Here is a 14516-nt window from a genome sequence, read left to right on the forward strand (position 1 = left end):
CAAATTGTAGTATACCTTATTTATTCAAAAGTACAGCCGGTTACGTCTTGTGTGTTTATTGAGTATGTTTCACGTAATAACAGGTTTGTTGTTGTTTTGCTATATGGTAACCAAGCTCTCCTTTTCACCCCAACACCCAGGTACTTCATTGCACAGGGCACATTCGCGTCTATGACAATTGCAACAACCAGTCAGTGTGTGGATATAAAAAGCCCCCCATGACGTGTTTGGTGTTAATCTGTGAACCCATCCCCCATCCATCAAATATTGAAGTCCCCTTGGACAGCAAGACGTTCCTCAGCCGCCACTGCCTTGACATGAAATTTTCATACTGTGATGAAAGGTAAAAGCTCTGAGTGTAACTAAGTGGTGCCTGGGCTTTTCGTGTGAATGGTGGTAGGTGGATCTGCGTGTTGTTACTGGCCTTGTCTGTTTCCTTGGCACTTTATTTGGCAAGAGTTAACAGGTAGGTCCTTGGGTGCACCCTTAAGCTTAGCAACTCCAGAAACTGAAAACTGATGATGCAAAATGCTTTCCAGATAAATTATGTGATGTATGTTCCATTTTAAGTTATGCTTACCCTGCGTGGTGTAGTGGTTAAGAGCGGTGGTCTCATAATCTGGTGAACTGGGTTCGCTTTCCCGCTCCTCCACATGCAGCTGCTGGGTGACCTTGGGCCAGTCACACTTCTCTGAAGTCTCTCAGCCCCACTCACCTCACAGAGTGTTTGTTGTGGGGGAGGAAGGCAAAGGAGAATGTTAGCCGCTTTGAGACTCCTTAAAGGGAGTGAAAGGCGGGATATCAAATCCAAACTCTTCTTCATAAGCTTGTAACCAAAATCAAGTTGGTTTTATTTTAAAAAACTTATTGAGGCAAGAACGCACCACATTGCCACCCAGTGGCCAAAAGAATTGAATACTTTATGCTAGCCAGTAACTAAAACATGGCACTTCTAAACATTCAACTTGGAGCAGAAGCGATTCTCACCATGAACACCAAGGGCATTTTATGTAGTTTCTGTTACACCTTTATGTAAAACATTTTCATCCCATGATTTTATACCCTGGATGCATCTTATCTGAAACTCAAAGAAACAAAACACTCACTAAGAGTCAGGATATGATGCATGGCAATGGCAGTTATTATTGGAACTTGTGGCAAGCTGAAATTGGTGGCATGAATTGGACTTAAAAGTTGTACTTGAATTCACAGACCTGAAGCAGCTGCCTTCTGTGTTAAATTGCTGCTAGTTGTGATAAGGAGGCATATATCGGCTACGATAAAAAGCAAAATGTAGGAGGGAGACATACCTATGAATTGGCTGTATAATTGCATTTGCGGAATGACTTCAGTGGAAGATTGCTTCTCCATGTGTCACTTGCCCCAAAATTTGCTCTGGAAGGTTGAAGGGACACTCCCCACTCTCAACATATTATTTAGGTAGGGGGAGCAGAAGGCGGGGAAGTTCTGTTGCACTTGCAGAAGTCATTTTGCACAAGCAACAATTTAGTTGGATACAGCCTGAAAAGGGCATGATGAGAATCTTGGAGGGCCTTTGTTATCAGTGTTTTGATTAGATTAGGGAAGCGACTTCCCTGTTTTTTGAAAAATGAGTTATTTACAGGGAACACACAGGGTGGATCTAGACACATCAAAGAAGTGTTTCGGTTTAAAGCAGGGGTCAGCTACCTTTTTCAGCCATGGGCCTTTCCACCGTCCCTCAGACCATGTGGTGGGGCTGGACTATATTTTGAAAATAAATAAATGAATGAATGAATTCCTATGCCCCACAAATAACCCAGAGATGCATTTTAAATAAAAGAACACATTCTACTCAGGTAAAAACACACTGATTCCCGGACCGTCCGCAGGCCGGATTTAGAAGGCGATTGGGCCACATCCGGCCCCCGGGCCTTAGGTTGCCTACCCCTGGTTTAAAGCATTGTAAATTTAAAGAGGGAAAACAGGTAGAGAAAAACAGGACTCCACATCGCCATCTGGTGGCACAATGTTATATCGCACATACAACACATATAAATCACATTTTCTTTACCAGTCTAGCTGAGTCCTAATTTAATATGGGAAGTGACATTAATTCATATGGCTGTTTCAAAAAGCCACAAGCCACTTATTTGCTAATGTAGCTAACCAAGTAGATTGTGTTTGTTTCAGTAGCTCGTAGACTGGCTGTGGTTTTCCTTGAAGTAACCTGCCCTTATTAAAAAACAAAATACCTTACCTTAAATAAAGTTCTAACTGCCCTGCAATATGTAGAAATTACTGAATTAACATCCTTTCCCCCTTTTGTTTCAAGGATTACGGAACTGATGGGATACAACCCCGATGAGCTCCTGGGTCGCTCCATATATGAATATTATCATGCCCTGGACTCTGATCATCTGACCAAAACACATCATGACAGTAAGTGAGGGGGGTGTGGCTTTAGAAATGAGATAGTTGCAGGCTGAAGTACACTCTCTGTTGCTTGCTTCTAGCTATCACGCGTCATAGTGCCCGCAACACTCTAAAGGCTATGGATTGTTTCACTGTTAACCATTTTAGACATTGCCTAACAATGTAAATAATGTGTGTCTCTTTCTGCTTCCAGTGTTCGCTAAAGGACAGGTGACCACCGGGCAGTACAGAATGCTTGCCAAACACGGGGGCTATGTTTGGGTCGAGACTCAAGCAACCGTCATATACAACAATAAGAATTCTCAGCCACAGTGTATAGTGTGTGTGAATTATGTCTTGAGGTGAGCTTTCTGTGTTACCTGTGGGTATTTAGGGGTAGGTGTTTTTCGATGCCAAAGATCAGTCTAGTGACATCAGTATGCCTAAACAGCCTGGCTATCTATCTATTTACCTACCTACCTACCTACCTACCTACCTACCTACCTACCTACCTATCATCTATGTAGTTCATGGTATTTACTTTCTCTCCCCCTCTCTCTCTCTCTCTCTCTCTCTCTCTCTCTCTCATGAAATACTGTTGCCTTTGCCAGCAAAACATATCTCCTTCCATTTTAAGGGAAGCTATGAAAACCTGCCGTGTGAATGCATAATTCATATAACCCAGTTTGTATGTGTGTTTGCCCATTTTCATATTATGCTGTCAGAGATGCCCAAGGAAATTGCTAACAAGGCTAACTAGAAATGGTAACATCTTGAGTAGTACCGTAGCTCTTTTATTCCTATGGATTGCCTCATTCTGTATTGGGGGGCAGTTTAAGCGTGTGTGCACGCGCACACACACACAAAATATTCACCCAATGTACATACATTTTTATAGCTTGGATTGTGCCTGAATCATGCTGCATATATATTTAAAATGAAAAACACCAATAGACACCTGTATCTGTAAATGCATCCTGGTCTGCTTGTGTGCAGTCCAGTCCGTCATGCAGACTCCCACAGGGCATATTAACCCCATTAATACAAATAGCAGAACTGCCATTGCAGGGAACATGCCTGGGCTACATGTCTGCACATGCCACCTGCACAATCTATCTGCCTTGCAATTTAATCATTCTCTGGAAGTCAAGTACCGTGCAGCATTCAGAGATGGAACGCTGAATGGACTCACCAGTACCTTCTAATGCCTTACACCACTGTGTATGCTAACACCCATGTGCATATGTATTGCGTGCATGTGTTGGGGGCGAGGAAGGGTCAATGAGGCTCAATTGAGCCATAGAGGGCAATGTTCTATGAACAACCACTGCGCCTGTGGTGAGACCTCATAGTGCGTGCTCTTAGTATATAGTGCACTAGAAGAACAATCTATAGAAGGATGCATCTATATTCATTAACAAAACCAGATATCTGTCACACCATATTTGCCTCTTCATTAGGGCTTTTCCAAACAAGTAGAAAGTTGTTTTTGTTTTTAAAAAAGGTTCTATAGAACTCTATGTTCTACCTTAAAGGTTGTAGACTACAAATATCTTCCTATCTTATAATGCTTAAATATATAAAATAAAATATATAGGGAGAAACAGCTTATCAACTGTGTAGATGACTACAGTGTTACGGCTTCCATCAAGAGAACATATCTTGGATAAATTAATGTGGCCTGAGATGTTACACTTCGCATACTAATCTCTATTTTATCTGCATCCTTCAGATTTGTTCTCATTTTGCACTAATCCGGAAAGCCTCTTGCCAGGCTACTAATGAACATGTCCAACCCAGTCTTACGAGTTTGCTAACCACTGAGTTCAGGCTAATTCCCAAGTAAGTGTTGCAGTGGTTTTAGAGTATTGTTCTGGGTTCCTCAATGAGAAGATGAGTAGCAGGAGATCAGTTTCTGGAAAAGCAGCTTGCCCGCTACTAGCAATCTTTCCCTGCAATGTGCAGCCATAGGGGGAAGTGTTTGATGTGTTCTATAGGTAGGTGTGGTCAGTTCACCATATGGACTGAGTTAACACCGTAAAATTCTCTGCAACGAGCAGGGGTCCTGCGGCAGACGCTCAGGGATTCCACGGCAGGAAAGAGATAGAAAGTGTTGGAAGCCATTAATGCGATAAACTTAGGGAATCAAAGGCTACAAGGTGCTCTCTAACATCCCTCCTCTTCTCTTCTGCAGTGGCATTGTTCAGGGCGATTTGATTTTTTCACTCCAGCAAACCGAGTGCATGTTGAAACCAGTGGATTCCCCTGAGATGGGGATGATCAAAATACTGGACAAGACTGAACTGGAAGACAGCAACAGCCTCTATGAGAAGCTTAAGAAGGAGCCAGATGCATTAACCTACCTTGCTCCTGCAGCTGGAGACACCATAATAGCACTGGACTTCAGCAATGATGGTGGGTGGGTGTTTAATTCAGGCAGCCTTCTGACGGGCAGAGTTGCCTATGAAGTACATTAAAAGCAAGCGGCATGTTTTGCCGGATGCCCTCAGGGTGTCGCAAGTGTGATATGTGCTGGATTTTTAATGAAGCCCTTTAAGGTGCGACGCAACACTTAGGGTGATGACTTTTCTTTAATTTTTGTAGAGTCTGATGAGCAGCAGTTTGATGACGTTCCCTTGTATAACGATGTAATGCTCCCCTCATCCAGTGAGAAATTGCAGAGTATAAATTTGGCTATTTCCCCTCTGCCTGCTTCCGAAGCTACAAAGCCACTCCGTAGCAATGCGGACCCAGCACTCAATAGAGAGGTGGTGTCCAAGCTGGAGCCCAGCACAGAGCCCTTGGATCTTGCTTTCTCCATCCGCCGGATGCAAGAAAAACCAGATACTCCTTCTGATGGAAGCCCCAGCCAAAGCCCACCTGAGGTTAGTCATCTGATAATCTGCTGCAGATCTGTAATTTTTGACTGAATCTCTGTTGCCCGACCTGTAAATAAAATATCTATTTTCAATGTCAAATTTGTCAGCTTTGTATCCCGCCCTTCTTCCAATACATTCACTATCAGCTTAAAACAATCCAGTCAGCATAACGCGATTCAACATGAAATGATGCAACATGAGAGCTAGACAAATCAAGCTCCTTTAGGATCATAGAAAGCTGATTTATGTTGGTCCACCTAGCTCAGTATTGTCTACTCTTGACTGGTAGCTGCATTCCCAGGATTTCAGACAGGTCTCTTACTCAGCCCTACCTTGAAGTGCTGAGGATTGAACCTTGCAGAACAGCTCCTCCTGCTTCATTTGACTCATAACAGATGGCGGCTTAAGCCAGGCCTTTTGAGCTGTACAGAATTCTGCCATCTGACAACTTGCAACCCTTCTTTACTGATGAGCAAAGAAAAGGATTACTAGATTGAGGAGGAGATTTTAGAAAGGTGATTTTTAGTGAGGGCGAGGGGGGTTGTCCCTTGAATTCGGGGATATATTTATGACATTAAATATGTGTGAGCTGCAACAGCCACGGGCTCCGTGGTCCAGGAATCTTGCAGCATCCTGATTACGGAAGCTCTAATGCTTTGCATTGTGGGGAAATCTTTGAACATAGACCACTTTTAAAATTGGGTGAGGGAAATGCACAGTTTGTTGAATAGAGGTGTGGATTGTCTTTTCAGCCCAGTAGTCCTCCTAATGACTATTGCTTCAATGTGGACAGCGAGATCGACAGCGAGTTCAAGTTGGAGCTGGTGGAAAAGCTATTTGCAATAGACCCAGAGTCCAAAAACCCATATTCTATGCAGGTGAGCACGTTGGAGGAAACACTCACTTTTTAGGCCTGCGTTGTGGCCGCATTCAGTTTTTTAAACGTTTACTAATAGTGTGCAGTGTTAGCCGGCAGTGTTTTTGATAGAACTTGTGTGAACTGGAAGCTGGAATGCTCAGTTCAACCTGGGATGAGGGATAAAACACAAGAATTGTGTACATAGCCGTGTTGCTCACTGTGTCTGTTCATGTAAATGGGGCTCCCACATTTGGAAATGGCAGGAGGTTTGGAAAGCAGCAATTTTTGGTAGATGGGAACCTTAAAGCTGGATTGACCATTGCTGCAGTCTTGACTTCCCTGTCAAAAGATGCAATTACACTTTCTTGTGCTGACATTTCAGGAAACTGATTTAGACCTGGAAATGTTGGCGCCCTACATACCCATGGACGATGACTTCCAGCTGCGTTCCTTTGACCAGCTTTCTCCACTGGAGAGCAATTCGGCAAGCCCTCCTTCCAAAGCGGGCACCGTCACGGGATTTCAGCCCGCCGCAGACAAGATACTACCTGCGACAGTCAAACATGAGGATGAATCGACGACACTGATAGCTCCTGTTCACATTGTCATAGAAGCCAACAGTGCCCCAGCATCACCCTATGCCGAGAATCTCAGTCGAACGGCGTCTCCAGTCAGAGAAGGAAAAGGCACAACAGAGCAGAAAGAGAAGCCGAGTCCAGGAGTGCCAAACTTGTTAACAGTCACGCTGGGTAAAAGGTAGTTTGTTTGTTTTTTAAAAAATATGTTGCCCACTTGATCTTAAAACCAGTCACATAGCCCAGGTGGTAGAGCAGGACATTCTTAATCTCAGAGTCGTGGGTTGAAGTCCCACACTGGGCAAAAAAGGTTCCTGTATTGCTGCAGGGGGTTGTGTATCACAGTTGACTTGATACCTATTGATTCTTCTACCAAGAAGATTTAGGTTTAGGCTTCAGGTTATCAGTCTCTGCCTGGATAGTTTAAAGGTAAAGGGACCCCTGACCATTAGGTCCAATTGTGGCCAACTCGGGCTGCGGCGCTCAACTCGCTTTATTGGCCGAGGGAGCCAGTGTACAGCTTCTGGGTCATGTGGCCAGCATGACTAAGCCACTTCTGGCGAACCAGAGCAGCACACGGAAACGCCATTTACCTTCCCACCGGAGCGGTACCTATTTATCTACTTGCACTTTGAGGTGCTTTCGAACTGCTAGGTTGGCAGGAGCAGAGACCGAGCAACGGGGGCTCACCCTGTCGTGGGGATTCGAACCGCCAGCCTTCTGATTGGCAAGCCCTAGGCTCTGTGGTTTAACCCACCGCACCACCACTTGCGCTTGTATTTTGCTTGAAAAAGACTTGTGTGCTCCTCTTCTTGGCAGCATTTATTGCTGCTGGTAATGCTGCCTTGGACACAGTTTCAATGACTTCCATAGGGGCCAAACTTCTGCACAGGAACCCTGATACGGGTTGCAAGTTAGAGCCGAAACAGAAAAGCAGGAACTTTGTATGATGTCTTCATTGCCAAACTATTTCTCGCCTCCACCCCCAATGTGCTGATTGTTTCATATGCATTGGGAATATTCTACTTGGGGGAATTTGCAAACCTTTGATTGCACCACTTTCTTGGCATCAGTCTGTCTCGAAAGTTGCTTCAGTCTTACTGAGGTGCAGTTGACCTCGTACCCCATCCTATTGTTGACTGACCACTGCTGGTCATGCACACATACCCTGCCCCAAACCTTTGAGCATATCCTAAAGGCTGTTCCTACTCTCTGAAATATGATCTTCAGGTCTCTCTGAACACTGTATTTTCTCTCTATGTGATCCCAGCTGTATGTAGCTACAGTGGTACCTCGGGTTAAGTACTTAAATCGTTCTGGAGGTCTGTTCTTAACCTGAAACTGTTCTTAACCTGAAGCACCACTTTAGCTAATGGGGCCTCCTCCTGCTGCTGCTGCACTCCCAGAGCCCGATTTCTGTTCTCAACCTGAAGCAAAGTTCTTAACCTGAAGCACTATTTCTGGGTTAGCGGAGTCTGTAACCTGAAGCGTATGTAACCCGAGGTACCACTGTATTCAATACTCTTCTTTGTGTTGTACCACACACATCAGTGTTCTGTGAATCCAACCCCCTTGGAACTCACATTTTTACAAGCAAGAGAGCATTGTGGAACTTACTTTTTTTCTTTTAAAGCCATGACACACATGCAGTTGGTTTTAACACAGGACATTTGTCTGGAGGGGTGGGAAGTAACCTTCTGAACTTGTTATTTTCAGTAGATCAACTGCTGCAGCAAATGAAGAAATTAATCCAAAGTTAATAGCTCTGCATAATATTCAGAGGAAACGGAAAATGGAACAAGATGGCTTGCTTTTCCAAGCAGTGGGCATTGTAAGTTTTTAAATATACAGTCCCTCCCTATTTAAAAAAACATGAGGTTGTTGCTTTTTTTAAAAAAAAAAGCTTAAATTTTCTGTGGTGGTAACTTAAATCAGGTTGTAGCCATGTGGTCATGGTTCTGTCCTTCATATCAGGTGATGGCACAGTTGTTTGAACATTTAAAAATAATCCTATTCAACACCACTGAACCATTGGCATTCCTTTTTAACATGAGTTCTCTTGCCTCAAGACCCTGGAACATATCTGGCAGAACAAGGTTTGGTGGGCTTGCACTATCTCCTCTCCGTTCCCCATTGGTCCATTACCTGGAGCTGATGTTTGTAGCCTGGTACACTTGCTTGCTGTGCCACTTGAACCATACACTTAGGGTGACCAGAATTTATAAAGACAAACCCACACCTTCGTTACTACAGTTCAGAAATTCTAGCATCAAACCCTTACGATTTACCAGCAAGTCTGCACAAATCCTTGGCCCAAGGAGTCCATTTAATCTCATTTAAGGTGGGGAAGACTGGTGGGTGCAAGTGAATAGCCGACGGCAAACATTTTACAACATGGCATAGAATTATCATTTTTTGCACTTTTTGTTCACATCATTAGCCCAAAAGTCTTGTTTGGGATACACTGCCCGCTTGATGCTATGCATTTCACATGGGAGAGAGTCCTAAGTCAATGTGCATAGGATTGTAGCTATGAGCCTCAGAGATAAACAATAGTCAAAGACCAGGCTGAAATTTTATAGGTGGTGTATCTGGCAGCAGCTATTCCAAGGTTGTGTGTATGTATGGCGGCCTTCACCTGTCCCCACCGAAGCCTCATCAAAATAAACAGGATGTCCCTTTGCACAATTTATTGTTCCTAAACTTTTATATTTAGATTTTTTCCTGCAAAATACTGTTTTTTTTAAAAAAGGACCATTTTTACACAGCAGCTGGTTAACTCAATAGTATGTCTGTATGGTATCTCTGTGGTTATATTAATTGGACTTTTCTCTGTGTTTTTGTGTGTTCGGTTTTTTTAAGGGCACATTACTGACGCAGTCAAGTAGTCCTGGGGGAAATGTGTCCCTGGCTTGGAAACGCGTAAAAGGATGTAAATCTAATGGGCAGAATGAGGTGTCAGAGAAGACGGTCATTTTATTACCATCAGGTCAGTGGCTGTTCATGGAGCAAGACCAAGTCAGGTGCTCTCTCTTTTCCTCTCCCATTGTTAGCCCAGAGATGTGTGACACCAATAATAATAATAATAATAATAATAACTGAAATGAATGGGGAAGCCAAAAAAGGAGTTTCCATTAACCTTAGTATCCAGAGCCTTGTCTGGGTGGGACAGAATTTATCTGCTCCTTGAAGGAAAGAACCGTGGCTTCTGTATTTTCGCCCTACACATTTGGACAAAACCAGAAGCAACAGAAAGAACATATGTCAGTGTGCGAGCATCCACATTGCATGTAGAAGGTTTCTGGTTCAATCCCTGGCATCTCCAGGTGGGGCTGGGAGAGGCTCTGCTGGTCTGTGTAGACCAGGGGTTGGCAAGGTTTACCAGCCATGGGCCGGACTGGTGGAGCACGATGCCGGAAATCACATCTGCGCATGTCCGCAGCGCTGGAAATCGCTTCTGTGGATGCCCAGACGCCGAAAATTGCACCTGCGCAGAAGCGATTTCCAGCATTTGGACATGCACAGACGCAACTTCTGGCGCCACTCGGTGAGTGGCCGCATTGCGCTGGTTTAGTGCTGCACGCGGGGGACTTGCCGAGCAGGCGGCTCGGTTTGGGGGCAGCTCGTGGGCCAGTAAAACGGTCTTTGTGGGCCACATCCGGCCCACGGGCCGCACGTTGCCAACCCTTGGTGTAGACAATCCTGAGCAATGGACCAATGGCCTGACTCCATACAATACAGCTTCCTGTGTTCCTAACATAAAAGGAGCAGGGTGAGAGAACAAGCCCTTATTGGCATAACGGTTACACGAGGGCCTTAGTTTTGTGCCTACCTGGAGACGGAGGGCGGTGAGGAGAGGAAGGATGGGCTGAACGTGGGTATTTGGAGTCAGATGGAAGAAATAGTTTGTGGAGGAGAGAGGAGGACTAAGCAGCCACTCCCTACAGGTATGTTTTGCCTAAAAATAATGAAGTCTTGCAGCCAGATTCTGGGCCTAGAATAGCTGGGTTCTGCAACCTATGTAAAATGTGCATCTTTTTAGGATAGGGGCAGACCCTATGACCCTGACTACTTGAGGTCTTACTCGAGTCTTTCCTCTGGCTTGCAATTTCAGGAGGTGTTGCCCACACCCTTTTTCTGGGATATATTTTCAAGGCCATAATGGCTAGAAACTTGTTTTCTTTGTGTGTTTTGTAATAGGAGTCCTGGTCCCACATTCAGTGCTCCCCCCCCCCCCCAATCAGAAAACTGCAGCATGCACACAGGGCAGTCTAGCAGACCTCACGCAGCTTATATTCTTTCGGATTTGCCAAACCAGTTAACCCTGAATAATGTATGTGTTTTGTGCAAGTTAACACATGCTTCCTTTTCCCTTGCAGATATAGCAAGTAAACTTCTAGGGCAGTCCATTGACGAAAAGGGACTCCCGCAACTTACCAGCTATGACTGTGAAGTAAACGCACCCATACAAGGCAACCGCAACTTGCTACAGGGTGAAGACTTGCTCAAAGCCCTGGATCAAGTCAACTGAGCTTTCCCCACACGCAACTGTTCTGTTTTCTTGGACACTGGTGACCCACCACCTAAAAGCAGTCTATTTATATTTTCTATATCTGATTTTAGAAGCCTGGCTACAAATACTGCACTAATTCAGTTAGTTTGGTTCTGATCCCCTTTCTACTTTGGACAGTCTTTTAAAAACAACAATGTTCTTTTATGTAACAACAGTAACTTGGCTAATGGTGCATTTTTTTGGTACATAAACAATCAAAAGTCCAGTATGTTTAGAACACACTTGCAATGGCAGCTTTGAAGTAGGCACCTTTTTAAAAAGTATTTATTTTTTATTTTGGATCAAGCGTTTTTGTCACTGAAAATATTTCTATTAAGTGAATCACCACTGCGGTGAAACTGTCTAAGCCTTCTCTCACATGGTTGAAGGCATTGTGTGCTCTGATGTTCAGATAAATTTTTACTTTACTTTTTTTAAAGAAGAGAAACATTTCTTTGCAGCGGTGCATTTGTAGCCACAATCGCACAATCTATTTTCTTAAGAAAATAAAAATGAAATGCCAGCAGTTCCTCATGCAATATATACTGCATTTATAAAGCTAGTTTTTAAAGAAAACTTTTTTTTATTTCTTTTCTCTTCCACTTGTTTATGTTTACTGCCTGTGAAATCATGTAGAAATTTTGGAGTAATTCTATTTTTTTGTCATGTTGTACTCGAAAAAGAGGGTTCTTAAATGCTGTGTTTTAATGTCCGTGTATGGTTCAGGGGGGAAGAGAATTCGATCTGGAGGGGCTAGCAACATTTGGGGCATTTTTAAGTTGCATAAGAGATGACCAGGGAGAGGGTTATAAAATTATGATTAGTCGTGGAGCAAGCAGATAGGAGATTCCCCGCTCCTTTTTGCAATATTTAAACTCTGGCTTTCCCAGTGAAGATTGTTTCAGGACAGAAGGCATTTCTTCACGCAATGCATTAATTCACTACGACAATGTGGTGGCGGCCATTGGCTTATATGGCTTTTTAAAAGATTACCCATGGAAGATAGCTATTGTGGCAGGCAGCCACCAATAGGCCTAAGTGGAATTTGTGTTTGGGGGGGCTGTGGACCTCTGAATGCCAGTTTGCAGGGGAGAGCGGCTGTTTTTTTTCACGCCCTATTTCTGAGCTTCCTCGATGCATCTGGCCGGACCTTTGGTCTACTGCAGTAGAGATCTTCTTACGTTACGTATGTGGATGAATTATCTTTTAATTAAAAAACAATGTTTATAAAGTAGTCGCTTTGCCACCTCTGCAGGGAGAACAGTCCCCCCCTGCCTATAGCTCTGAAAGTTCATGCTAATATTGTGTACCTAATAATTGAATTTTAATGTTCCAATGACCCTGTTTGGTAGAGGTGATCTTTCAAGCAAATTGTAAAGCATCCCTGCCTTCTTAGCAGAGTTGCCTAGTTTCATCATTCAGTTGCTTGGTAATAATTGATGTTTTGATTTTTAATGCACCTTGTTGCTATTAACATCCATTTGTTTTATTTTTGTTAACCATAGATTTCAGCAATGCTGAATATATTTTAGGAACCTTTTTATTTAGGTAATATGTCACAAAACATCTTCGTTTCCTTCTTTGTGCTGTATAATAATTATCCCTCCTCCATTTCTCCCCCCCCCCCTTACGTGGTTGGATCTAACACTAACTGTATTGTTTTATTACATCAATAAACTATATGTGGACCAGGCCTGCAACTGAAGTGTATATATCTGCAGATGACAGTTAATTTCTAGTGTCTATAATTCTTTTCATTGGAAGTGGTCTTGCAAGTGCCTTTAGTTCACATGTCAAATTTACTTTGCCACCGTAAAGTTGCTGAAAGTATAGAGCAGTGATATAGGATTGGCTGCCTTTAAGCTTCCGCAATTCATGAAGCTTGGATCAGGCAGAAGGATACCTATCTGCACATGTATATGTCTATTCAGAGGCAAGCGCCATTGTTTTCAGTAAGTTTGCTATGGGGTTGCAGGTTTGATCAGACAGGACAATTTCTGGACATCAAGAGCTGAAGAGGTTCTAGTATTGGAACAGAACTGAAACAACCTCCCACACTTGTTTAACCTGAATGTCACTCATAATTAACTGCAAGTTCTCCGTTTACCCCAGCTAAACTGATGGGGGTGAGGAGGAAATATTGTTGCTATTTGGGAATCATAAATCTTTGCCAGGCTACTGAAAATCACATTGACCTACCAGCGGTTCCTAATTTACCTGCTGCCCAACGCTGCTGTAGACCTCACTGAAACCACGAAGACACATTGGGTAGAATTCAATATCATGCTCTCCCAGACATTCATCTGCACAAACATTCCTGCTTCTCAGTGGGAACGCTTCTTTCCTTGCCATCCCATTTCTTTTGCTGTACCTGCTTCATGGCATATGTTGAGATATTTGCTTAGGATGCTCTCCTATACACACAGCATTTTAAAAAAACCATCCCAATATTTTTCATCCAACCTGGGTCCTGGGATTCTATACCGAGAGCACCCAAATACCACACCAAAAAGGTTTCAGCTAGAAAGCAATAATGCAAGTGAAGCGTTTATGTGCAGTGCGTCTTCTATCATCTGAACACATTTGTGTTTCAGCCCATTCTACTGTGAAATCACTGGAACAAACGAAGTGTGCCAAAAGCTATGGAATTCTAGAATCACAAGTCACCTGGAACGTACATACCTCATTGGTGGACTGAGAAATCATGGAAGAAAACAGCATATTCCAAAATAGCGGGAAGAGATTGCTGGGTTTGTGCATGCTCCATGCTGCTGAGGCAGTATTATAGTTGCCAAACGGAAGTCTTCAACTTTGTAGCTGTTCCACACAATGACTAACATGAGGGATGTTAGCTCTAGTAGTAGCCAGTATTTTAATACTGAACATGCACATGCTTAGTCTGCACATAAGCAATCCAAATTCTGCAGCCTCTAAACTTTGCACAATATACAGTGGTACCTCGGGTTAAGTACTTTATTCATTCTGGAGGTCCGTTCTTAACCTGAAGCACCACTTTAGCTAATGGGGTCTCCTGCTGTCGCCACGCCACCAGAGCACGATTTCTGTTCTCATCCTGAAGCAAAGTTCTTAACCTGAAGCACTATTTCTCAGTTAGCGGAGTCCGTAACCTGAAGTGTACGTAACCCGAGGTACCACTGTATTCTGATTTTGCTAGTCTGAAGAAAAGGCAAGGAGCTATCCTGGTCACTTGGTGACTACTATTTTTTTAAGAAAAGAAGAAAGCCACATTTTGTGCT

The 14516-nt window shown here is 43.5% G+C and overlaps 1 protein-coding gene across 2 annotated transcripts in view; it reads left to right on the forward strand.

Moving 5' to 3' along the window:
* The window catches only part of HIF1A (hypoxia inducible factor 1 subunit alpha), a 641105-nt gene that overhangs the window by 27911 nt on the left and 598678 nt on the right, over positions 1-14516 (forward strand). The window contains exons 6-15 of one of the 2 annotated variants that reach the window (XM_083733151.1): positions 141-343; positions 2315-2421; positions 2609-2756; positions 4589-4809; positions 4999-5279; positions 6026-6151; positions 6515-6888; positions 8424-8538; positions 9570-9696; positions 11087-12952. In XM_083733151.1, the coding sequence (XP_083589277.1) occupies positions 141-343; positions 2315-2421; positions 2609-2756; positions 4589-4809; positions 4999-5279; positions 6026-6151; positions 6515-6888; positions 8424-8538; positions 9570-9696; positions 11087-11238 (1854 nt within the window). In that variant the 3' untranslated portion in view covers positions 11239-12952. Of the gene's footprint in view, positions 1-140; positions 344-2314; positions 2422-2608; positions 2757-4588; positions 4810-4998; positions 5280-6025; positions 6152-6514; positions 6889-8423; positions 9326-9569; positions 9697-11086; positions 12953-14516 lie in introns of those variants that run through there. The other variant, XR_014562736.1, reaches the window with a different exon arrangement.

The sequence above is a fragment of the Podarcis gaigeae genome (assembly GCF_964106915.1).
Source record: "Podarcis gaigeae genome assembly, chromosome: 1".
In the NCBI taxonomy this organism is placed as follows: domain Eukaryota; kingdom Metazoa; phylum Chordata; class Lepidosauria; order Squamata; family Lacertidae; genus Podarcis; species Podarcis gaigeae.